At 40.0% G+C, this 24484-nt stretch overlaps 1 protein-coding gene across 2 annotated transcripts in view; it reads right to left on the bottom strand.

Annotated features, from left to right (window-relative positions):
- Positions 1-24484, bottom strand: part of cnnm2b (cyclin and CBS domain divalent metal cation transport mediator 2b) — a 37798-nt gene that overhangs the window by 8239 nt on the left and 5075 nt on the right. For both annotated transcript variants that reach the window (XM_046047980.1, XM_046047981.1), the window contains exons 2-5: positions 5308-5451; positions 3852-3989; positions 1621-1790; positions 184-277 (exon numbers count right to left, since the gene is read on the bottom strand). In XM_046047980.1, coding sequence (XP_045903936.1) covers positions 184-277; positions 1621-1790; positions 3852-3989; positions 5308-5451 — 546 coding nt within the window. The remainder of the gene's footprint in view (positions 1-183; positions 278-1620; positions 1791-3851; positions 3990-5307; positions 5452-24484) is intronic.

Below are 24484 nucleotides of genomic sequence, written 5' to 3'. Positions count from 1 at the left end.
GCGTGCAGTAGTTGGTGCTATGGACACATTTCAGTCAGTTCCAAAAAAGTAAAGTAAAAAGTTGTATACTAGTACAAAGCTACGTTTTTATGGTTTACTCAACAATGAATAATGATGTTTCACTCCAACAGGGGATTTTGAGAACATTAAACTGGCAAAAATCTCATTGGTCAGAGATTTTACCTGGCGAGGCTGTCAGCGCCATCATCCCATAGAAGGAGAACGGTCCCGCTTCAAACTTCATCCCCTCTTTTCCTGCCTCCACCTCCACTTTCCCCTGTGACGGTAAGATCCAGAACAAAGAACAAAGTGTTGCTTAAACAAACTATGTTCTGTACAAAACACAATATTTCAAATAACAAGTTAGGCTACTCAACTTACTTTTCAAACTGTTTGCATTTTAGGAATTTTTTATCCATCCTTTCAGACTGTGCATTTGTTATTACAGTTTCTTTTCTAATTAACTCTCAATTGCGCATAAATTGTATGGAGCATTAGTGCTTCATTGTGTCAGTTACCCTTTCTAAGATTTCCGCTACAGCTTTGCCACTTTTCCTGCTGAAATATCTTTATTCATCCTGCCTGTGAGTTTAGAACAAATCCAGCCCCACCTCCTTCCCTCCTTCATTTCCTTTTAAATACTTGCAGAAAATCTGTACTCTGTTTTAATAGCTCCCAATCTGCTCCTAAACCCGGTCTCAATATAATCAGGGCAGTGACCCCACACTCATCCTACCTGGACCTCATTTGATCCAGGGCTATTACACATTTTGACTCAGTGGACTAATAGGGAAAATATAAAAACTATGTGAATGTCAATATATTTGAAAAAAGAAGTGGAGTTCCAGCTGCATACTAAATACTGATTTGGACTACATGTATGACATGTTTGACAAAGACTTCCAACTCCACTTGAGCGCCAGTGAGTTGGGACTTCCCTTGAGCTTGAGCCTTTTTATAAAGACTTGATACTCTCCCTAAGACCAAAGAGGAAGCCTCTGTGTTGGCACCAGCAACATATTCAGAAACAGAGTGGACATTCAGACCCGTTTTCAAACTGCAAGGCTGCATGAAGGACAGCAGCACTTGTTTTCATCTGCTTTTGAATAAATAATTGTAACTAATATAGCAGGACTGACACTATATATATATATATATATATTTATATATATATATACACATTTGTGTCAGTACTAAAGCTGTATTGTTGCGTGCTTTAATCCAAACTGCCCGGCAGTACAGTCATACCATGCATGCCTTTTTTGAATGCGTGGTCCCAATGGGAACAAATCTGCTGTACAGCTCTGTTAGATGGATGGCTATGCTGTGAAAAACTGTAGGACCAAGGTAAACAACCACTTGTCGTATTAACAGCAGCATCCCTGTCTTAAACGTGTTTCTGTATAATGTATAGCCTAGTGTAGTTTGGTTAGGGTACAAATACTGTTATTACATTCTTTATGACTTCAAATATTGTTCTTATTAAATAGGGACATACTTTGATTTTTTGCTGTAAATCGTTTTAAACGCAGGAGTCCAGTAGAAGGTCCGATGTTGGACATGATTTAGACCAAAACCCGTGCTACGTCCTTCACTTTGTACCTCATTGAGTCCACACACCTGCAGTAAGAGGATGAAATAGTCCACGGGCTTGTTCCTGTGGAAGAGGTAGTGCTCTGCAGCCCGCTTGTTCTTCTCATCATATTTCAGCTCCTGGATGACGTTGGGGTGCTTCAACAAGCGTAGCAAAATCTTCTCTGACATTTGCACCGGTGCAAACGGCTCGACCTCTGAAGAACCAAAGACAGAGACGGAGACTGTAAGGACATAAATTATAGTCCAAAACCTACTAAATTCTGAGGCTGATATCAAAATAAAGAGTTAAAGAGTTTAAAAAATTCTGTGATATTTTAGACTTTTTTTACATGATGAATGATTTACATTTTTCAAGGTAATTTTATTATAAACTACAAATAATAATTGGTTTTGGAGCGTTGGCTGTACAATACAAGCAATTTAATGATGTCACCTTTGGCTCCGCAATAATTGACATTCATCACTTACATCTGACATTTTATAAACTGAACATCTATTCAACAAATGGGCCTCGTGCAAGAACTGCTCATACAAACGGATTGATTCTTAAGTGGCACGTACACATTACAGAGTTCTCCAGACCACTCGTACGAGTCTGGTACAGATAGTGTGACACTCTCCATTTGCTTTATGAATCATAATGCCCTAAACCAAACGACTGTGGAGTTAAATATGTGACAAAAATAAAATAAAATAAAAAGTAAATAACCAGTGAAAAATTACAATTACAATATCATCACCATCACAGCTTTTTTTTAAATTACTGCTATGTTAGACAAATCTTTTTTTATTTTCTGATTTTATCGCCATATTTCGGTCCAGGTGAATAGCTCCCTCGCATCAGACAATGTAACATCACATAGGCCCAACATAGGCTAATATTTTCTCGTTTAGTATGTGCACGACTGTCATGTCCACTTGACCGTCTCTCATCTGAGTTATGGAACACATTGCTTTAGAAAGGCGTTTTGTAGCATCTACCTAGGCGTCAAAAGATTTATTTCTCTTACTGCTCTAATGACTGATTGTAGGCTGCTGTAGTGTACTATTAATATTTGCTGTTCTTGGTCCCCTTGTACCACTACAGACACTGCTAAATTTGCTACTTTTTTGTCTGCTGATGATTTCCGAAAGCACTCTTGGGTGTCATTTTTGTGAATGAAACTTGCCCACAAACAGAGCGGCACAAATAGACTTACATGGCAATTTTAGGGACGTCAACTATGCTAATGATGAAAGGACAGTGAGTGTATGTTGGTTTGATTGGAAAGCCCTTTGAGGCATATTTGTGATTGTTGAGCTATATAAATGAAAAAAAAAGAACTTGACTACATCTAAAATTGCCAGACTAACTAATGCTTTGAAATTTAGTTTAAGCTATAACTGCATGTATCTGAGTGAACTAACATACAAATGTGACCACAAACTCATTTATACCTTTTAAACACCGTATCCAGATTGTGACTGGCCTGCTTCAACTACCTAATGGGCCAATCAGCAATCAGCTCCTTTAACTCAGCGGCGGTGATATGTGTCAGCTGGCTGCTGGCTCCACCACCAGGAACTAAACTCCCTAATAGCCTTTAGAGGAACTTAATCAACACTTAGCTGCTAGGTCAAAGTTCTAAAGCAAATCCAACTGCAATGAGGCATAGTCAACTACTGCTGCTGCTGTAGTAGTACTTGGACATTCTGCAGCCTGTTCAGAAATCCATTTCCCAAGGGAAAGCGGGTGAAATATTTCACATTTTACACTAAGTATGTCGACGTGTGTGAGAACCTCGATCATAGGCCAAAAATGCTGGACGTGATGTCACTGAGGAACGAGTGTAAGTAAACAGGGTGGTGTTTTTAAAGCTGTGAGCTAAGATCTCAACATGTAACCTCCGGTGCATGACATGCAAGCAAATAGACGTCTGCGTTTTTTTGGGATCCGCGCGCAGCCTGAACAGACATCCCGTGCCGTGCTCCTGAGAGGCCTTCCACCTATTCATAAACACACACACATGCAAACCAACACACTTGTTGTGAGTCTTCACACAACTCATTCCCCCACACACACAAACAACAGATACTCATTCTACACACATACTCACTCCTCCCTACACCCACTTGCCCAAAACTCAAAGCCCATACGGGCACATACACACACAAACAGCTCACACACACACACACACACACACACACACACTTTCCCCACAGTGAGGGGCTGAGGGCACACTGGGGGAAGTCAAGCAGCAACGCAGCCCACTTGCCTGTTGCTAGGAAACGCAGGGTAGCCAGCAGAAGCTGAGGTGATATTTTAACCTTCATTTCATTGTCGGTAGGCTTGAAGGCCGAGAAATCCTGCTTCCTTTCCCGATGGGTGATTTTCTTCTTCGTCTTGTTGTCAGCTGAGAAGGCAAAATTAAAAGTCAAGCATAAGACACAAACTAAAACTTTTTCAGCAGATATTGAGCTAGTCCTCCCGGGTCATAGGGTGACTAAACTTGAGTTACCCAAAGCTTATTGCTTTTTCTGGAAATGTAGCTGTGGTGTTCTTCTCAGAACTAAAAGACCGCTTTAGGGGGCTACACTGTTAGCTTACCACATTCTTAGCATTACTTAAAGCCATATGTATCAGGGCAACAAATAGAGTGGCACATAAGCCATGTCTGCAGCCCTTTTCTGTTACCATTAGAGGTGAGCGAGTACACCCAGCTCATGGTTTGGTGTGATACATGAAACAGGGTTTAACAGTTTGACAGGAATGAAACTAACAGGACATTTTCACTTAGGGGTGTACTCACTTTTGTTGCCAGCAGTTTAGACATTAATGGCTGTGTAATGTGTAATTTTGAGGGGACAGCAAATTTACACTGTTATACAAGCTGTACCCTCACTACTTTACATTGTAGCAAAGTGTCATTTCTTCAGTGTTGTCACATGAAACAATATAATCAAATATTTACAAAAATGAGAAGGTTGGACTCACTTTTGTGAGATACTGTATATCATATATTGTAAGCTGTTACGGCTAATGTGTTATGGCATGTTGTTATGGCAATCAGTTTCTTGTTTATACCTCCAGCAGAGATGGAGCGACACTAACATCAATTTGCTAAATGCTCCTCTATGTTTATCAGCTAGGTGTTACTGTGTCTGTAGTTTGGTGCTGAGCAGGTAGTGTACAGTGGGTTTATCAGATCTTTTTCACTAAAAATAGCTGCCGTTGCATCTGAAAATGGTGTTGATGAAAGCAGAATTTGAGGGCAGTAAAACCAAAACAATGCCCTGAAAGAAGCTAAAAAAACTCCGTAGAGCTGAGGGGGAAACAGGATCGGGTCATATTATCACTATAAGTTACAACTTTCACATTACATGTAATCATTTGATCCTTTGCAAATATTAAAAATTGTATTAAGTGGCATTTGGAATTGACAAACTGATCATATTTTGTTAAAACTGAAATACATTTTCATCTCCACAATGCATTTTATCACATTTTTGTATCATGATATATTGTGCCATGCTATACTGTTCCACCCCTAGATACCATAAATGTTTTAAATGGTCACTGTGTAACAGAGCTGTTAAGTAAAGCCCGACCGCTGGGCTTGGATCAGTTTATAGCAGGTAGTGGATTTTAGACTGGCGCTCTTACTGTGACAGGCTGGAGATGCCTTGAGGCCTTACAGTCTAAGGGGCATGAGCTCCGAGAGGGACACCTACTGTACAAGTCAGTCTCGTCCAGGATCTCCGACTTGATGATTTCTTCAATAACGTCCTCGAGGGTGACGATACCCAGAACCTCGTAGAAAGGATCTCCCTCACCCTCATTGTTCACCCTTTGAACTATGGCCAGGTGGGATTTTCCTAGCAAAACATGTATGAGCACACACACACACAGACACACAGACACACAGACACACAGACACACACACACACACACACACAGGTTATAAAGTTAGGGCCATATAATGATAAAGAGAGTTAACTATAGGTCAGGCAGTGATGGTGGTATAAGGGAACAAACAGACAGGGACACACATGGCTATTTTCATTTTGATCCAATTTATAGTGTTTAATTTAAATAAAATTAATACTTTATAGATAGTGTGTTATACTGTGAAATAGGAACAAAGAATCACTCGTGTCAGATAGCATTGGAATTGTCGTAGCACTGAGGCTTCAGTGTGTATTACAACAGTCTTATAAACCAAATCACACAGAGAGCAGGTGGCACAAAAAGATCTGAAGGAGTAACTGCTCTCTGAATAAGTTAAACAACCAGGGATGCAGGACATGGAAGTGTTAACAGTGCCAGGAGAAACTCAGACAGCCAGAGAGACAGACAGACTGACAGTCAAACAGTCCTAAAATTCATCATATGAGTCCCCTTAGCCCTCCCTTCCACCACATCCGTGTTCCCAGGACCCTCCAGTGAGCTGTACCATCTAAAAAAAAAATAAAAAATAGAAACAAACTGCCGCGTATGCAGAGAATACTGTCAAGCAAAACGCTAAACAAATTCTTTGCCTTTTCTCAGCTTGTGATCATTTAAAAGGAATTTTCCAGAGGCCCAGGCTAATATTAGCCCTGCAAAATGAAGTTTCCATTCCGCCCCGGCGATATTCTCACCGAGGGAAGGAACAGACCGGGCGAAGCCTCCGCTGTGTGATCAGATTGTCTTGGAATGGGCCATTTGCATGCAGATACACCTGGGTGTAAATAATGGATGACGTCAGTGTGCCTGTGTGTACGTGTGCACGCACGTGTGTCAGAGTGCATGGATGTATGGGTGCGCAAGCATGTGTGTGTTTATTTTTGGAGAGCCCAGGTACATCACTGAGTCAGTGCTCAGATGCTGCTTTACCTAATGTCGGCTGCTTTGGTGCAGGCAGGCACAGACCGAAGGGACTGAGGGCTGATCACCAAGAGTGTTTTATTGCACTGCAGCTCACTGCTTCCTCACAACGCTATGACAGCACACTGATGCGGAGAATACAGAGCCTGAGAGTCTGAATGTGGGAATGTTGTGAGCATTAGATGCAGACTTGATGCTTTCAAGAAATATCCTCAGGTTACACCTAATCCCCAAAGAGAGGTATTAATAATGTAAACACTAAAAATCCACTATTACAAAGACTCTGCAAAATGGCATGAAATTTCCTCTATACAAGCCTTATGTTCAAATGTCAAAATAGTGTTTCTATTTCTTTTAAGATGTCAATGACATCCTGAGCATGTTGCCTTATCACTGATGGTCTGGTTTAACTAGGACAAACACAAATGGAGCTTCAGTGGGTTACTGCAATCAGGCCTCATAAGTCCTTGAGCAAGCAATTACTCTAAACTGTCCAGAGAGGGAAAGGCAAATAGAGTGGCGAGCACAGCACAGAAGCAGATCAATGCTCACTTCCTTCTTTTTAATGGCCTCCACTCCACTCCAAGCTGATATGAATTTCCATATCAGCTTCCAAATTGAAGTTTCTAGGCAAAGACTGTCGACTTCATGTCACTATTACCTTGAAAGTGTGAACTGAAATTAACATGAAAAATCAGAAAACATGCCAGTGAAGTAAGATTTATTTTAAATTATTTGTTTTAAGGACAAATCAAGTTGTTTTAAGATTGTTTGAACAAAGTAACATTACAGTCTCTTGTCTTTGTCATTAAAAGGAATAGTTCTTTTTCTTACTTAGTTAGATGAGAAGATCTATATCACTTTCATGTACGTACGGTAAATATGAAGCTAGCATCAGCAGTCGGTTAGCTTAGCTTAGCATAAAGACTATAAACCAAGGGAAACAGCTATTCTGGCTCTGTTCAAAGGCAACAAAATCCACTTACCAGCACCTCTAAAGCTCACTAATTAGCATGTTATAACAATTAACATGTTAAATGTAGCTTAACAACGTATTGATCATACATGACAGTGACATTTATCTAAATGTTGTTTTAAGTCAAACTTTGTCCAAAGCAAAAAGTTGAGCAAAACCATATACTATTAAAACCAAGGTCCATTTACAATTTTTTCAAGATCTTGAACTATTTTCCATTTAAGTATTATGATAAATCTAACTAATAAATAATTACTGTTTACTTATTATGATCCTCATAACCAGAATGACTTATGGTTATAGTCTCCCACTACATACACCCGCCTGCTATCACATGACAGAAGTCTTAAACCTAGGTCACGTGATGACAACTTAGCAACTATAGCGAGATGTCACACAAGGTACCCTTCAGTGTCTGTATGAGTGGCACCGGGCTGCCAGAAATCCTTTAGGATGTCAGCTGACATAGTATAAAGAGCAACAAAGTCCTGATTGGGTGGATAGATGGTTGAAACAAACACAGGACGTTCATCCAGGACACTGCTGTTCGTATCACGTTTGAAACCAAAAGTCAACGTTAAGTTATTTTAACTTACATACCTACGTTTACGTACATATGTGTTACATAGCTCATGATGTAGCCTAGTTACTAATAACATAGTTATTTTAACCCAAACCCCTAACCCTTTCACTAAACATAACCAAAGGTTTTGTTGCCAAAACCTAACCAGACTGCAACCATTTCACAACTTCAACCACGTGTTAGAAAGGCTTTCTGGCCTCACACAGATGCACAAGGTAAACAACAGCGCAGATGGCCATTACACACGCGTCAGTATATGACAACGGGAATGACAACGGGTTGGAAATGTGGTTGAAAGCTCCAAAACAAGCTGGCAAGTAGACCTTGGGTTGAGACCAAGGTCAAAGATTTTCAGCCTCAAGAATAATATCTCAGGCCATTGAATATTTTGTGGCCAAAGGAAAACAGTGATTAATATTCAAGAGAAACTTCACAAATTAATATAAAATACTGAATGGACAAAATAACAGTAAACTGTAATAATAAACTATAAACTTAACTGAATGTAATCCATCAACACCGCAGAACACAACCTCAACAAATGAAAGTTAAAGCAACACCTCTGACGTAGTCTCAACAAAAAGTACACATTGTAATGATTAATTTAAGTATATTGTTTTAGTATTCGATTGAATACATAGTAAAACAGTTCTTTGTTATTGTGCCCCTACTGCGTCTATGGTAATGACAGGTTTGGCTTTATCAGAGGAAGAGGAGCAACCAATGGGAATGTGTGTCAACATAACCTCACCTTGCTGACACAAACGAAGCCCGACCTACGACCTTTAAGTGAGCCAACTGATAAGAGGTAGAAGATATCACTGAGATCACACACAATCTGTTCTGCTCTTCAAGCAGCCACGTGCTCACATACACTAAACACACAAATGTAACAGTGCAGCGAAACTAATCCCATCAAGAACACTTTCCATCACCTCCTTCTACTGAGGAGTTTAAGTTGGGTTAACTATTAGAGTTGACCCGTTGTAAGAGCTTTAACAGAGGCTGCATAGGTCACTTGTTAAAAACAAAAGAATAACAAACACTGTGAAAAATGAATGGGAAGCTATTCCTCAGAAATTAAAAACATGTTTACAAAAAGTTTAATAGTGTTTATTCTACAGTCTGTCCCATGGGCTACAATATAAGGATGAAGGCATTTCAAAAATTCCATGGAACAGACGGCAAAGGGAAAATCATACACCCACCGTTCTCTTTATACTAATCCGTATAGTTTCTATGGAAATCATTAGGCTACATATACAACTAGTGACATGTTTTGAATGAATGTGTTTCCACGGCAGCGCCATCGCTCTGGGATGCCAATAATGGTCACTTGGCCGGTGAAACGACCACTTTGTTCAATCTCAACAACTATTTGATGGATTGCCGTTACATTTTGTCCAGACATTCATGGTGCCCTGAAGATGAAGCCCACTACTCTGATGTGATCCCAACTTTTCATCTAGCGCCACCAGCAGGTCAAATGTATTACTTATCCTGTGAAGTATGTTTTAAAATAGACTGTACAGACACCCGTGGTTCCCAGAGGGTGAATCCTAGTGACTTGGGTGCTCCCTGACTTTTTCCATGAGATATTGAGACATTTCAGCCTAATGAAATTCTGAACACACATTCATGTCAAAAACAAAACTAATGACATTCCCAACAGCATCAGCTTACACTTTGTGATTAGTGTGAACTAACAAATATTACAATGCTAACATGCTAACATTCCAATTACCATGGTGAAGATTACTTGCAAAACATCAGCATGTTAAAATGGTCATTGGGGGTGACAATGAGGGGTTGGTCATCGAGTAGTGGATAAGATGCATGCCTTTGGTGTGAGAGACCTGGGTTCAATTCCCCACTGTGTCACCATTCTTCTTCTGATGTAGTTGTCTCCACCAATGTGTCCCTGAGCAAGACACTTAACCCCTAGTTGCACCAGAGGTGTGCAACCTGGTGGAGCAATTGTAAGCTGCATTGGATAAAAGCGTCAGCTAAATGAATAAATGTGTGCATGGTAGTATACTAATGTTAGCACCACGGTGCCTAACTACAGCCTCACAGAGCCACTAGCATGGCTGTAGGGACCATGAATGTCTGTACAAAATGTCATGGCAATCCATTTAACAGTTGTTGATATACTTGATTTTGTCTGTGGAGGACCAACAAATGCATGAACTTTTCAAGGTCATGGATGGATAGATATATTTGGATACTTTGATCTTGATCTTATTACATTTCATTTATTGCAAGCACTCTTGTCTGAAGTGACTTACTAACTCAAAAGACAGCTTCATCAGATGACCTTCATAAGCACCGCAGCTGTTCTTCCAAAATGATGGTGGTTTCAGCTGGGACAATTTTATGTAAATGAATGATCTAAAATTGACAATTTACGAGTACTGTAGCCATGAAACCTCATCTTCTGATGTCTTCTAAAGTGTATCTAAAGTCTATTTCTGTCTCTCTTAACACACACACACACACACACACACACTCATCTTTCACACAGTAGTTCCACTCTAGATCGTTTTGTTTCGCTGTCCCACAAAATTAGTGCATACTTTCCAGTTTCCCACAAAGACAAAATACCACACAAGCGACAGAAAAAATGCAGCTTCTGTCTTCCATAAATACATTACGAGACAATGACAGTCTGTTTATTCATAGGTCCTTAGCTGCTGTTATGGCAGTGGGTTTTGCGGGGGGGAGGGGGGGTGGCAGAGTTAGGATGCTGACCCTCTGGAGCCTGGAACTTGGAAGCGGACCATGGGGAGAGCGTGTACTTGTGAAAACCAGTCGTCTGGGGTCCTATAAGCCACCACTGTTGCCTGACATCTGGGGCTGTCTAGCTGGGCTGAGGCTGAATGCATGCTGGGTAGTCCAGCACACAGGCGCACTGCACACATCAGTGTCGAGGGTCAATTCACTTTCAGTTTCAACCATTAAGGTTGATTTTCTTGGGTCAAAAACTGAAATGTTTTAATCATTAAAAGGCTCTCCTGTGCGATTTCTAAAACGTTTCTGAGAATAATGGGTGTATCAATAGACCTGTAAATGACGATTTACATTTGTTATTGGGTGAATTAAAGACACACACACACACACACACACACACACACACAGGATTATTTTGTTGCCCTTAACAACAAAGCAGAAAATGACTAAGGTACCAGGAAGTTCTTAATCTCACTGAGGAGAGAGTCAGGGATCACAACACATTTGTTCAGTTGAGTGCATTAAAACATGAACTTTGAAAGGATGAAGATGCACTGCAAAAGATCTACTCTACAGGGACGTATCCAGGATTTTAGTAAATACTGAGGTCAAGCAACGTCTCCACGGGCATAATGTCTGTAAAAAGTTTAGTTAATTTTGATTAACTTTATGATAAAACAAAATTTAGTTTTTAATTCATTAAAAACTGTGGGTCCCAGAGTTTCCCTACATCCCTTCCCTTCAGCCCAGTGGTGCTCACGGCAGCACGCTAATATGCTCACCAAAGCAATACAAACACGCCCCATGTTAAGGAGGCATAATGTTTACCATGTTCATTATGTTTTAAGTGTCAGTTTGCTAACGCTAATTCGCACTTAAAACAAAGTACGGCTGAGGCTGATGGGAATGTCATTAGTTTTGCAAATATTTAGTCTTAAAGTATTGGACAAAGTGACATTTTGACTTGATAATGATGAAAAGCTAGTGATAGCCAAAGTGATTACAAAACCAGTGATTACCAAGTTTCATGGGAATCCATCCAATAGTTGTTGAGACCTTTCACTAAAAATGAAAAATGTAAACAGACTGGTGATGCTACAGGAAAAGTTAGGGGATCACCAAAAGGTTGTAGGCTTCATCCTCTAGCGGCCATGGATGTCTGGATTAAATTTCATATAAATCAATGTGATAACACATCAGATTTCTTAATTCCCTGGAAAAAACACACTGAGCATGACCCATGCTTCCAGTGATACCACAGTGTTGGAGGCAAAAACACTTTAAAATATAAATCAACCTAACAACTTTTAATCACCAGTGTGCCAAAGTGTCTGTCACCACAGTAATTAATACTGTGGAAAATACTTAACCGAGGATACAACAATATTTTCAAAGGGCTAATTTTACCCTGCAGATTGACAAAGGCCCAAATTAAAAGCACTCCAACTCTTGATAGCTGCACCGGGACAAACCAACAATCCATCTATATATCTGTCTATCTATCCATCCATCCATCCATAATCCAAAATCAAGCCTGAGAACCTCCTCCCCGGCCTTCAGAGACCAAGCCGTGTGCTCTTTTCCACCATTCCCAGCTTATTTATGGAATGCAGCTTTGTCATATTTTTCCATAGCGCAATTGCCCCCTATAAATAGGCACATAAGGCTCGGAGAGTTGGGGTGGGAGTATGAGGGGTCAGTATCTGTTGTGGACACTCATCACTGCCCCCCTCCCTGTCTTGCTCTCCCCCTATTTTTCCAAATATTTGAGCACTGACAAATATAGTGCAATGTCACGGTGATGGGAACCCATTGGACATCGGTCTTTCTTCTAAATCTACCTCCGGTGAATGTTTCCAACCATTCTGACCCATTTTTCCACTGACAGGGACAAAAACATTACCCCGATGCCGGTAACATGTCGACTATTTAAAGCGTCTTAATTTACACAAACATTTAGTCTGAATACACAAGCAATACAATAACATAATTCTGTGTCTTTATCTGCAGACATAAGTGGAATGTCTGTCTGTATGTTTATGTGTAGAAGTGTCTGTATTATAGATACAACTGATAAATGAAATGCCTTTTGAGGCATTCATAATATCAAGATAAATAAGGGAACAAATTAACCATACTTGCTCACTTAAAGGGAAAGTACTCTAGTAAGGGTCTGAAATGACACAAGGGATTCTTTGGCTCCCTCTTTGTCACACTTTTTTTACTCTTATCAATAAGACTTTATGGTGTACGAGAACTGTGTTGAAATTGTAGAGACTACACCTTTCAAAGGAAAAGCCTAACTTCTAAGCCTAACTAAAGCCTAACCATGGAGTGGAGAGTTTAGGACAAGCTGGTGTTTACCTGGCAAATGCTCCAAGTAATCGTTAAGATGCAGGTAGCTAATATTTGAAAATGATCATGCCAATACTAGCTAACAGGGATTTAATCATAGCATTTTTCAAAGCATTTCTCAAACACATTACAGCTGGAACCTGCTTCTACAGGCTGCACATAAGCAAAACGTGCACAGGTGTTATTCACATGGTTGTTCATACTTCTACAAACACGATCATACTTTTTTTTCTTTTCCACTTCATTTGGCCAATTGTGCCAAAACAGGCTGGCACGCTAACATTTGTGTCACGATGCTTCCCCTCAGATTGTATCAACAGTCATTATTTCCCAACCTATACAGAGTAATGCTCAACATGATGAGGATACAGATTATAATGTCCAAGACCAACTTAAGTCTGAAACACTCAGACATAAGATTTATTTGCACACGCACACACAGCTGCACACTCACACATCAGACAAAGACAGAAAAGGTTAACCAAGCTAAACAGCAAGCAATTACAGATAACAAGCTGTAGGTCTATTTATATTTTATGTCACCACATTCATATCTCCAACTACTACTGTTGCATTTCAAATTTTATTGCTATTATTTCAATAGCATAACAAAATAGACACAATATTTTCCTGAGGATACAGCATGGAGACTGAAATGACTACAATGGGCCTAAGAGGTAAGTTTACAGCTGTTCTGAAGTCTCTGATGGATTGAGAGATGGTACATACCCCAGGTACTGTAGCAATAAATCACTATCACATTGAACTTCACTAAGTAATTATAATAGCCATAAACAAGGAAGAAACAGCTCTGTCCTGACATTCAGGTTTCTCCAACAGTTCAGCTGCAGTGATTAACAGCACACAGGGAGATTGTTTTACGGCACAAAATTCTTATTATAAAGCGGTTTATGTGAAATGTAGTAACCTGCACATAGTGAGACAGGGTGGTCCAGTGGTTACAGACACTGTCTTGTGCTCAGAAAGTCTTGAGCTTTATACACCCAGTGACAGCAGAAATCACCAAGTTCATTGGGTCTGAAATGAGACAGCAGACGTCTACCTGCTCACTTCCTTTGAACTCTCGGTGGCTGAAATGCACTACAAGACAGACTTATTTCTGTGTGATGTCAGCCAGCCCGGGGTTTGTGTTAAGTCACTGGTGCTTTGGTCCCTTTGCCTTAGGTGGCCTTTGGGTTGCGATACATTTAGCATGATATGGACTAATAAGGGTAAAGCGGAGAAGTTTGCTGCTCACAGCTCCTAACCATCATTATCGTGGTCACAAGATCATTCTGCTGCTACTAGCCAGTGGTGTTTGACGACACGCACACATGCACACACGCACGCTGCTGGAATGACATTGTTGTTCATTCAGAGAAGCAGCTTGCTGTCGTAGCTGGCTGCGTTTGTTGTTGAAAGGTCCCCTGGGTGGAGATTCCTTTGGGCCTCAGTCATAAGGAGATCATCAATGGGAAACCAGTGGGGATAAATGAATGGGCCTGTGGTCAGGTGCTGCTCTGTTATGTGAGTGTTGCAACTGCTGAATGATGAGCACATGACACTGTCAATAACTGGGGGTGTTTTAAAGTAGCAAAACACATGAACGACTCATGTGTCCTTGAGAATGTCTAACTTTAAGACTTACTAAGTAACTAATGTTCCTTAGTCAGTTTGTCGGCCCTTCTCTATTTAGGCTCCCCTTACACTGTGTTTTAATATGTGACAGATAAACATTTTGATGATTTTATCACGAAAGTAAAACAAGCAACCGACTCTGGGAATCGTGGAAAATGAAGGGAAATTAAATTTAGTCTTACAAGTTACATAGTATCCCAACCCTAATGCACAACACATCGATTCTCTCCCCTTATTCTCGGAATGACAGTAAATAAGCATAACTCTCAAACTGTTTAACTTTTTCTTGAGAGACATTTTTTTTTCTTGGTATGTGCCAAAGATGTCAAAATAATAACATGTCAAAAGAGCCATGTTTTTGTGTTTTATCCGAAAATCTCTCTCTTTTCCTGGAGTCATCTTGAACTTGGGGGAAAATACATACATTGATTCAATAAGTTATGATTTGGTGACTAGCTAACCTCGCCCATCAAAGAGCATGGTTGAGATCTAATTTTAGACTCCGCATCTCTGTCCAACACCATATTGCACCACATTTGCTAAGCCATGTCCGCTTTTGAGCAATCCAATCAAATCTGAAGGACTTTATTAAAAGCTCTCTCATAATTACACTCCACATACTCTTCAGTTTCACTTGGAAATACTTCACATTGCGGAAGCTAAAGACACTGTCAGCTGCCCTTTGCTTGTGACTTCATTACATCCTGTGTCAACTACATCGCAGGCCATACGTTTATATTTTACTATGAAAATATCATCACATAGGAAAAGTTTTTGCATTTATAGATAGTATGAGACGTTTAAAGTTGAGTACAACACTTACAAGATTTAGCCTACTTGCCAGGTAGTTAGTAGGAGCAAATTTTGTGTGCAGTCCACAAATCACAGGGCAGGCGGCTTGATCCCAGCTCCTGGCTCCACCAGTGTCTCAGAAAAAGACTCTGAACCCCAAAGTGCTGCTGATGGTCAGGCCTTGCAGGGTAGCTTGCCGCTATTGTTGAGTGAATGTTTGTGTGACTGGGTGAATGAGAGGCAAATTGTAAAGCGCTTTGGATAAAAGTGCTATATAAATCACTATAAGTCACTTCTTACTGTGCTTAATCCTTTACAAGCCCATACAGTAAAGTTGTATGAAAAAAAGGCTGTAATAAATCATTGACATGTTTAAATCATACACCCACCTAGCATATTTTTATAAATAAATACTTACAATAAACTTCAAGCATGAATGTGAAAAAAATCAGCAGCAATATGTCACACAGCACTGTCACTGCTGCGACAGAATCACGTGACGCACTTGCGACACAGAAAGAGCAAGCTAATTAAACACCTGAAAACGCGCACTGTTTGGCACGGAGTACTTGGAGCTTTAAAACTCATAATTAATACCTCAATTAAAACAATTAGCCGGGACAAAATCCTTAAAGCTAGAATGAGCTAAGTACTCGATAAAAAAGCTTTGTGCAATGAGCTTCGAACAAGAGAATGTGGGTTGTTGGGGAAACCATGAAACCTGCAAGACCATCCTGCATCTCATGTTGTTTTTATCACATTGCTCATCCACACAGAATCATCAAAGCGCTCTCAATAGTGATTATTGACTTCTTATTCATTTATTCTGAAACCTGGCTACATAAACCCTCAATATAACAACAACCTGATCCTGTTTTTAAATAAATTTGCACTCCAGTGGAAAGGTTTTAACACTTGTTATGACTTTTGGTTAATAGAACAGTATCCTGGTTAAATCTGCAGCACTCGCTGTTTAAATGATGAATCAGTTACGGCATTTCCTGGTGCATGGCTGGCTGTAGACTTGCTGATGTGAAAATGATTTTTATTTTTTCCCCTTTAAAAACTGTAGCTTAAAGCCCTGTTAGTAATATATAGAGTATTAATCAACTAGTAATTTAATCACAGTGCGATACAATGTTATCAAGAGCTTAACAAAGATCTAAGCCATCACCATCATTCTTACACCATCATTTTTTACTGGCTTAAGTTTGTGTTAAAATAAAATACTGCCACCCAGCCCACAGTAAAAAGATGTGAACAGTTTTAAAGCTAGGGTAGATACTGTATTTAAGAAGTATTTTTTGTTATATTTGTTGAAATTCTCTGTTCCAATCATTTTCTTGCCTGGTGTACCTGCCTGTCTACCTGTGCACACTCTGCCTGTACTCTCACTGTGCATGAAAATCTAGCAATTTTAGTGGCATGAATGTTTAAGTTAAACAATGTTGCCAAAGCAGTTTGCAGCAAAATCACAACAAGAGCTGTTTCTGTCTCTTGCTAGTTTCTCCAACGTCAACAACCCCAGCTTTAAGCAGAGAGTGTCAATCAACACCACACGCTCTTCACACATTTCCCAGAAATGTACTCAAATAAATCTGCACAAACAATTAAAATTTTGACCCTGTAACTCTCAAACGGCCATAAACATTGTTTCTCTTAACAATAAGTCTCTCCTGATTACTAATTAACCAGAACTCATAAAAATAACACGTTGCCGCAAACGTGTTACAATTCTTATCCACAAATGGAAAATCCACCCTAAACTTTAATTGCTATGACATTTTGAACAGTAATGTCAATATCAACCAACACTGACAGCTCTCCCTTGAAGCAAGACCTTACTACAACACTAAACTATAGTAACTCAGTACAATACTCGCTATAGTAAACTCACTACAATACTATGTGAGCACAAATCACCATCTGCAATGGACAGGAAGAATATTTCAAGCTGGAGGGTCAGCTGTGGATGGGGTTATAGCTTAAAGCCTGAATCTGGGTCTGGAGGTTCAGCTGGAGCAGTGGCAGGGGCCTGCAGACCATAGTGGGGCTCTATTAGCAGTTTTCCCCCTTGCTGTTAGTTGGGAGACACCAGAGAGGGGAAAAGTGCAAGCATACTAAGAGAACCGAATGACCTGAAAATGCATCTGTGCATTTACAACAAAGCCGCATAGGCAGATATCTGGTTTCTGTCTGGTTCTGCAGATGAATGAGGTGCAATAAAGTTCTGAAAAGTGCATATTCCACCTGCTCTTTCCCTGTTTGCACTTACATAATACACATCTCATCCATGTCACGTCACATGTAACAAAATTGATCTGAATTTGGTTCGTTAAATATTAGATTTTACATATATTTTCACCCTGAAAATACTCTCCACATGAGCTGCTGCATCCAAATGGGTTTTATGTAAAAGTAGGATAGGAATGGCCCTAAACTATACGATGAAGTGACTACAATATCTGCAGTGTGGAACTATTTCAATTTGTAGCAGCAAAAGAACCTCTTGTTATGCCTGCAATGTCAGTGCTTTACATAGCAGTAGAAAGAGCTACTTTCTACTGCCAGTATGGGGTGCCACTTTAAGTGGAACTATGTGTATTAATAACATCTGTATCTTCTTTGAGCAATAAAACTATTAAATGAAAGCTGTGATGCATGGTATTGTTGATGTTTTAGTTGGCTGTTTTAGGTGGACTTTCCTTTTGATATTGCTTTGGCAGTGGCATGAAATGGTCACATGCACTTGCAATTGCGAATGACACTTCATGGCCCATTGGCTTTTGCTAATAAATGCTTAAAGGAGGCTGGTGCCAATTTCTCAGAAACCAAAACAGTGGTGTGAGAATTTTCCAAATGTCCCCCACATTGACTTTTATTAGTTTCCGGCAGACAGCTAAAATCCATGAACTTGCATTAGTAGTTAAATCATAAGGCATCATGTGAAGTATAACGTGGGGATGCTAAATTCCTTTTTTGGTTGTTCTGTTCATTATTTATGTGTTTTCCACGGTCAGCTGAAATGAAACACTACCACTGCTGAAGTCTCAGAAAAGTAGGCTCCATCAGCTGATTGTAAAAAGTGCTGGTGTCTTTTGGGCCTGTGAAGGGCCCGTCTTGGGCTTTTCCTCCTGCCAGCAAATGGAGAGACGGACAGTGTGCCCGGTGTTATCAATGAAGCCAGCCTCTTGGCTCTCCAAAAAGTGCAGCTTGGAAGGCGTCCATGGCAGGGCATTAGGCCTGGAGGTTTGTGTCGTTTGTAATTTATAACACTGAGGGAAATGGGCAAGAGGACAATATGGAGAGAAGAGGGAGAGAGGGAATGTGGGAGGAGGGGGATGGGACTTGCTGCACAAGCAAGTGGCTCTGCCTCCCTGAGTGTGCTTCACAGATCCTGGTTACTAGGCTGACCAAGCTGGAGGGCTTTCTGTCCTTCTCGGAGGCACAGCCTGAATGGGCCTTCATTTTCCTTTTGCTCAAGTCAAAGTTAGACAGAAACTCTATAAAGATATTGTTGTGTATGTAAACATACAGGTGCAAGTTCTTGGCTTGAACAATAAATGAAATATTGACAGATCTACCCATCAAAAATACAATGTGTTTTATAGCAGCTAGTTGCAGCTTTAGTACACGCCAGAGACTCAGAAGATGTCAAAGAGAAGCCAGAATAACAAAATGGATGACTTTCATAAAGTAAAGTATCTACTGACTGTGCTAAACTTTCCCCAGCAAACTTGATATTTAGAGACATTTCAGCCTCTGTTAATAGATATGTATATGTAATAGACACAGTGATCATCATCATCATTCTTTCCCTCCTCTTAATCATCATACAACGACACTAATAGCACCAATTTCCCTTCATTTCATAAGAATGACATAATGCACAACACCCATATGACCGAGATAATATCTTAATGACATAACTGCAGTCAAAACAAACATGTCTGTGATACTTTTCCTCTCGCCAGAGACAAAAAGAATACGGCTTTTTACTAAGGACAGTGTCAGAAATTTACAAAAGAATATCTGAATGAATATCTTTTATTTCCTTTAGCGGTACAAGATCTGAAACTGAATGCAAAATGAGCACCTCTAACTTGTCTTGGTGACATTACAAGATCTGTAATGGGCTCTATGGTTTTTAGCTATGGGAGAGAGTTGTTGAAGTTCACAGTGTTGATTGAAGGGTCTTGAATGAACTTTCTTTGCATTCTTTGTTGTATTTCACTTTAGAGTAACGGGACCTGCCATTAAATACATGGCTGCCTTGGACCATTCAATCAACACTCTGGACATCAATGACTTTCACAAAACTGGTCTCAAAGCTGGAGACCACAAAACCAAGAACTGAATCTGCAGCGTGATCGAGGTGGAAACTCAGAGATGCTCTTTTGGCATTTAATTAAATATGTGAGTCTTCAGCATTTTTATTTTTCTCTTAGTTGTTCCAAGTGAAGCACTAACCTGTTCCATCACAAGCAAGTATTTCTCGGTCTTAGGCTGCTGTTATGGCAATAGCTGTCTTATCACGTCAGTTATAAAGTCTAAATAAGCTGTCAATGCCTTTGCCCTTCAAAAAGAGAAAGCACGCAGGTCCAGTGTGCTCCCTGTTTTGGGAAACAGCTTATTAAAAGGAACGTGGGGGTGCTACTAGTTTAGAACTGCAATCTGAGGCACTCGAGAGGGTAAAGATTTAAAAAGCCATCATCTCATAGCTATTTAGTCATAGTAACAGTTAAACACATGACTACGCGTTTCAGGCATTAAGGCCTTCTTCAGGGCAAATACAAAATGGTCGCCTTTGAGCTGTTTCCTCACATGATCAATATGGACAAGTATGTTTGATACATGATTAGTGTAGACAGGTAATGTCACGTGACAGACTATGTTTAGCAACAATCTCATACAGTGTCAAGGCAAAACAGCACTGCACAAACAGGAATATAGAAATATATACAAAACATCTCAAAACCTCTTAATATTTGGGTTTTCAGTACAGACAGGCAAAGGTCCCCGATACCTAGAAAAAAGCAAGATGAGGAAGTTACAGGAAAAGGAGAGAAATCAACCTCATATGGGGATGTACAGACTTGAGTGTCCATGTGGCTGTTTTTGTAATGGGAGAACAAAGCGTAAAAGGCAACACTGGCCAAAGACAAATATAGTATAAGAGCTAGCAACCCCCAGCACCCTATGGCTCTATATTACAAAGAGGCTGACCACAGCAGTTGTAAAGTGTTAAAGCTATCAGGGATAGTCCATACAGAAAACTCAATAAGGGGTGGAGACAGATAAAAAAGGCTCTTACAAAGAGACTCGTTTTGGACATAAACATAGGGAGTTGCACAATAACCTGCTTTGAATTGGGAAATTGACTTCTCTCCTTTTCTGAAACTCTCTCCTCTGTCTTTTTGCTGAAAAAACATCAAGAGCTGCCTCGCCTGTATGTTCTGAAAACTTGAATATTAAGAGGTTTCTCTATTTGGTGTTTTGCCCTTACATTGTGAGGTTTTGGTGTGATCTCCCCTGCTGAACTTGGTCTGTCATGTGACTTTAGCTGTCCATAATATCATGTGACTACTTGCCAATATTGACAAGAAACAGCCTAAAGGTGACCATTTTGTATTTGCCCCTGAAGAAGGCTTTAATGGCTGAAAAACATAGTTATTTGTTTACCTGTTACTATGAATAAATCACAACCCGCGTGAGTGCCTCAGCTTTCTTCAACAATTCTAAACTAGTAGGATCCCCAAGAGGCACACCTTTTTCACACCCGAGCAGCGCTCCAGACTGTTTTGTGACGGCACGAGGGGGCAGTTGCATTCTAGATTGCGTAATAACAAATTTTGCTCAGTGGTGCATGGCTACAGATCCTTGGCAACATGAGCTGGAAGCAGACTCAGCTCCTTAACTACATCCTCAACACAAAACTACCAAAGCCTTTCTTCAATAATAGCCATCATCAGAGGCTACCAGAAATGAAATGAGTCACTAATGAGTCTGCTATGAAGTTATTAAGGAGAGGAGATGTGAACCAGCATGTACAGCTGTACTGTAGCCATTGAAATTTCTGCAATGTAGATATTTTGATCACGTGAGAGAATATATTACATTGTTAGGATTTCCGTGTAATAAATTCTGACCAGAAAAGACATTAGTAATACAGAAAGACTACTATACCTGTTACAATGGGCACCTCAAATTTATCCTACTCACTTGCTTGGTACAATGCGGGACTTATTCTTCTTAACTGGCTCTATCTTACTAGACATTCATCAGCCAATTGTCCGTCTACTAAAAGCAGTCTTTTGATGCATCGCATAAACCTGCCATACAGAGGCGGAAAGGCCAGCCAACAGAGGTTTAGATCAAGTCTTCTATAAAAGAAATTCACATGATTTGCTCTTCAAAGGGAGGCTTCATAACATGTCATCTGCAAGGCTACATGGACCTTGTTGTGATTTTTGATATATATATTTTTTAGTAGCATGTTCTATTTTCTGCTGTTGGTTGCACACAAGTGGGCAAGAACATTTCCCAACGTATGCCAATTATATGCCAGCAAGCTGACGCTTGCACAGTTGTTTGTATGGTGAACAAAAGCAGTAGTTGTAGGTCAGTATCACATAATGGCGTAGACTACCTGAAGGTTTAAATACACACCGACCCGCAAACATCTGACCTTTTCACATTAGGATACACATCATTTAACAGCAAATCCAAACGGCAGCAGACAGACTGCACTGGTGTTGTTGTGTTTAATACGTAGTATGGGGTGCCCAGAAGAAAATACATGTAAAGTTAAAGTCATAATGCCAGATCAGACAGACTTTGGGAATGCACTGCGCCTAGATTCACACTCCTCAACTGTTGTACTAATCGGGTCTTAAAAGCCTACACTCCATGTTGTACCAGAATCTGAAGAATGTAGGCCAATTCAAAAGCCAGTCTTTTAACACAACCACCTCAAGAGTTCAATCCAGACAATATCTAAATCACCAAAAGTCAATCATGTATTCAACCATTTCTATTTTACACTGCAATTACCAACTCATTTTTCTGAATAAATATTACATCACATGTGGAATTTCTATAATAAGCATACTCTACAGTGTGGGTATTATCAAGGAAATCAAACACAATCATCATACTGTATATAATAATGGATGCAATGAAGTTAACACCAGTAACTACAAATAGCATATACTTAATTTTGTCTAAGGATTTCCTAAAGCATAGTAAACAGCATCTTAGATTTATCACTGATTTCTATTCACTTCAGAATAAAATTCAACTTTTTTTGAACTTATAGACCATCACAGTGAACATTACATCAACTTAATTTTGGGATGCTGAAACAGATGTTAGAAGGGACCATTTTGAATTTGGATTTGCAAATGCATTCAAGGACACAGTGACTTCCCGAGCAATGTTTTCGTAAAAATCCAACCCAGAAGACAAACAATAGATTACGTCCATCTGGTTGGTTGTTTTCCCACTCAAGTTAGGCAAATACATTTGAAATCACAGAAAACCCTTAAAGCTGCATTTATCAAAATTATTATATAAATGATCAATCAAATGACTAAGGAGGAGTCGCTCATTGTGATAAACCCACTGAGATTATCTCCCAACTCTGCAGTGCAGTTTAGCATATTTGAGCTCAATGTATTTGTTTTCCAGCCCACAAACTCCACTCTCATTGACTATGTTTCCAACAGCAGGCGACTGTTTTTAGTGAAAAGGCTCAGATAAACCCACTGTAAGCTACCTGCTCAACATCAAACAGCCGACAGACAAAGTTGGCCACAAGCAGGTGAACATAGTGTATTTATCAAATAATGAGCTTGAACATGCAAAACAGCTTGTGGTCTTTAAAACTGAGAGTCGACAGTACAATAAAGGAAAAGTTAACATTCAACAGGTTTCTACAACAGAAGTTTTCAGCTTCTCTCTTGAAGTGCTGCCAAATGGGTTGCATTTGTGCATATGAAAACTTAAACATTTACTTGCATGATTTACAGGTGCTAATTATAAGGAAGAAAATGCTCACCAAAGGCTTTTATAAACTAACTCTGTAGTGAGGCTTAAGTCCCAAAAGGCAGCAGAGGTGACTGGACAAATGAGCAGGAAACACAAGTGATGTGATTTTAAAAAGTACAGTAGTACAGTTTTGTATCAAAATTACATTCCATATCAGAAAGAAAATCTACTAATGCCGTCTCCTGTAACAGACAGTAAAGAGAAACACAGACAACCTTTGATTCCAGGTAATTAGTTCTGATAAAGAGAGCGTCTGGCAGGAGAATTCTTGCTGAGTTCAAAGGGGCGTCCCTCATCAGGAAACATTAAGTGTTCTTACCAACATGATGCCATTTAATCCCAACACTTGTTACCGCATTAGCACCAAGGGTTACCAGGCAAACACACACACTTTCTAGACATTTGCTATGATACGCTCCACACAAACACACAGAAAGAATAAAAGCATTTGAAGCAAACCACAAAACACCTGTCAGTATTTCAACAAGGCCGACAGAGGGGGGAAAAAAACTATAAGACAAAGTACTGCGCAAAGAGACCGTGGGGGCTGTTGAATCTGAATTAAGCATAGATTGGCCTATATTGCAGCAATCAGGGAACTAGTTCAAGACGTGCCAGGCCTCATGTAGGCTCTTTTACACTGGGGACATTACTCTCAAACCATTTTCTGTAGCATGGAGGGGGCTACAACTGCATCTCCTTGTGCAATCCTATTGTATAACAATTGTATAATGACAAGATAAAAAAAAACCTGGAATCCTTGAAGCTATGAAACAGGTACATACCAAGTTTACAAGTTAGAGATAAGAAGAACTGAGTGTTTGTGTCCGCGTGTCTGAAGGAAGACAACTGGGTAGAAAGGTTTTCCTTGCCTCTGTTGGGTCATGTCCCAGTCCCCCCCCCCCCCCCCCCCCCCCCC

The sequence above is a fragment of the Micropterus dolomieu genome, linkage group LG04 (genome assembly GCF_021292245.1).
Source record: "Micropterus dolomieu isolate WLL.071019.BEF.003 ecotype Adirondacks linkage group LG04, ASM2129224v1, whole genome shotgun sequence".
Lineage (NCBI taxonomy): Eukaryota > Metazoa > Chordata > Actinopteri > Centrarchiformes > Centrarchidae > Micropterus > Micropterus dolomieu.
This window is presented reverse-complemented; position numbering and strand designations above follow the sequence as displayed.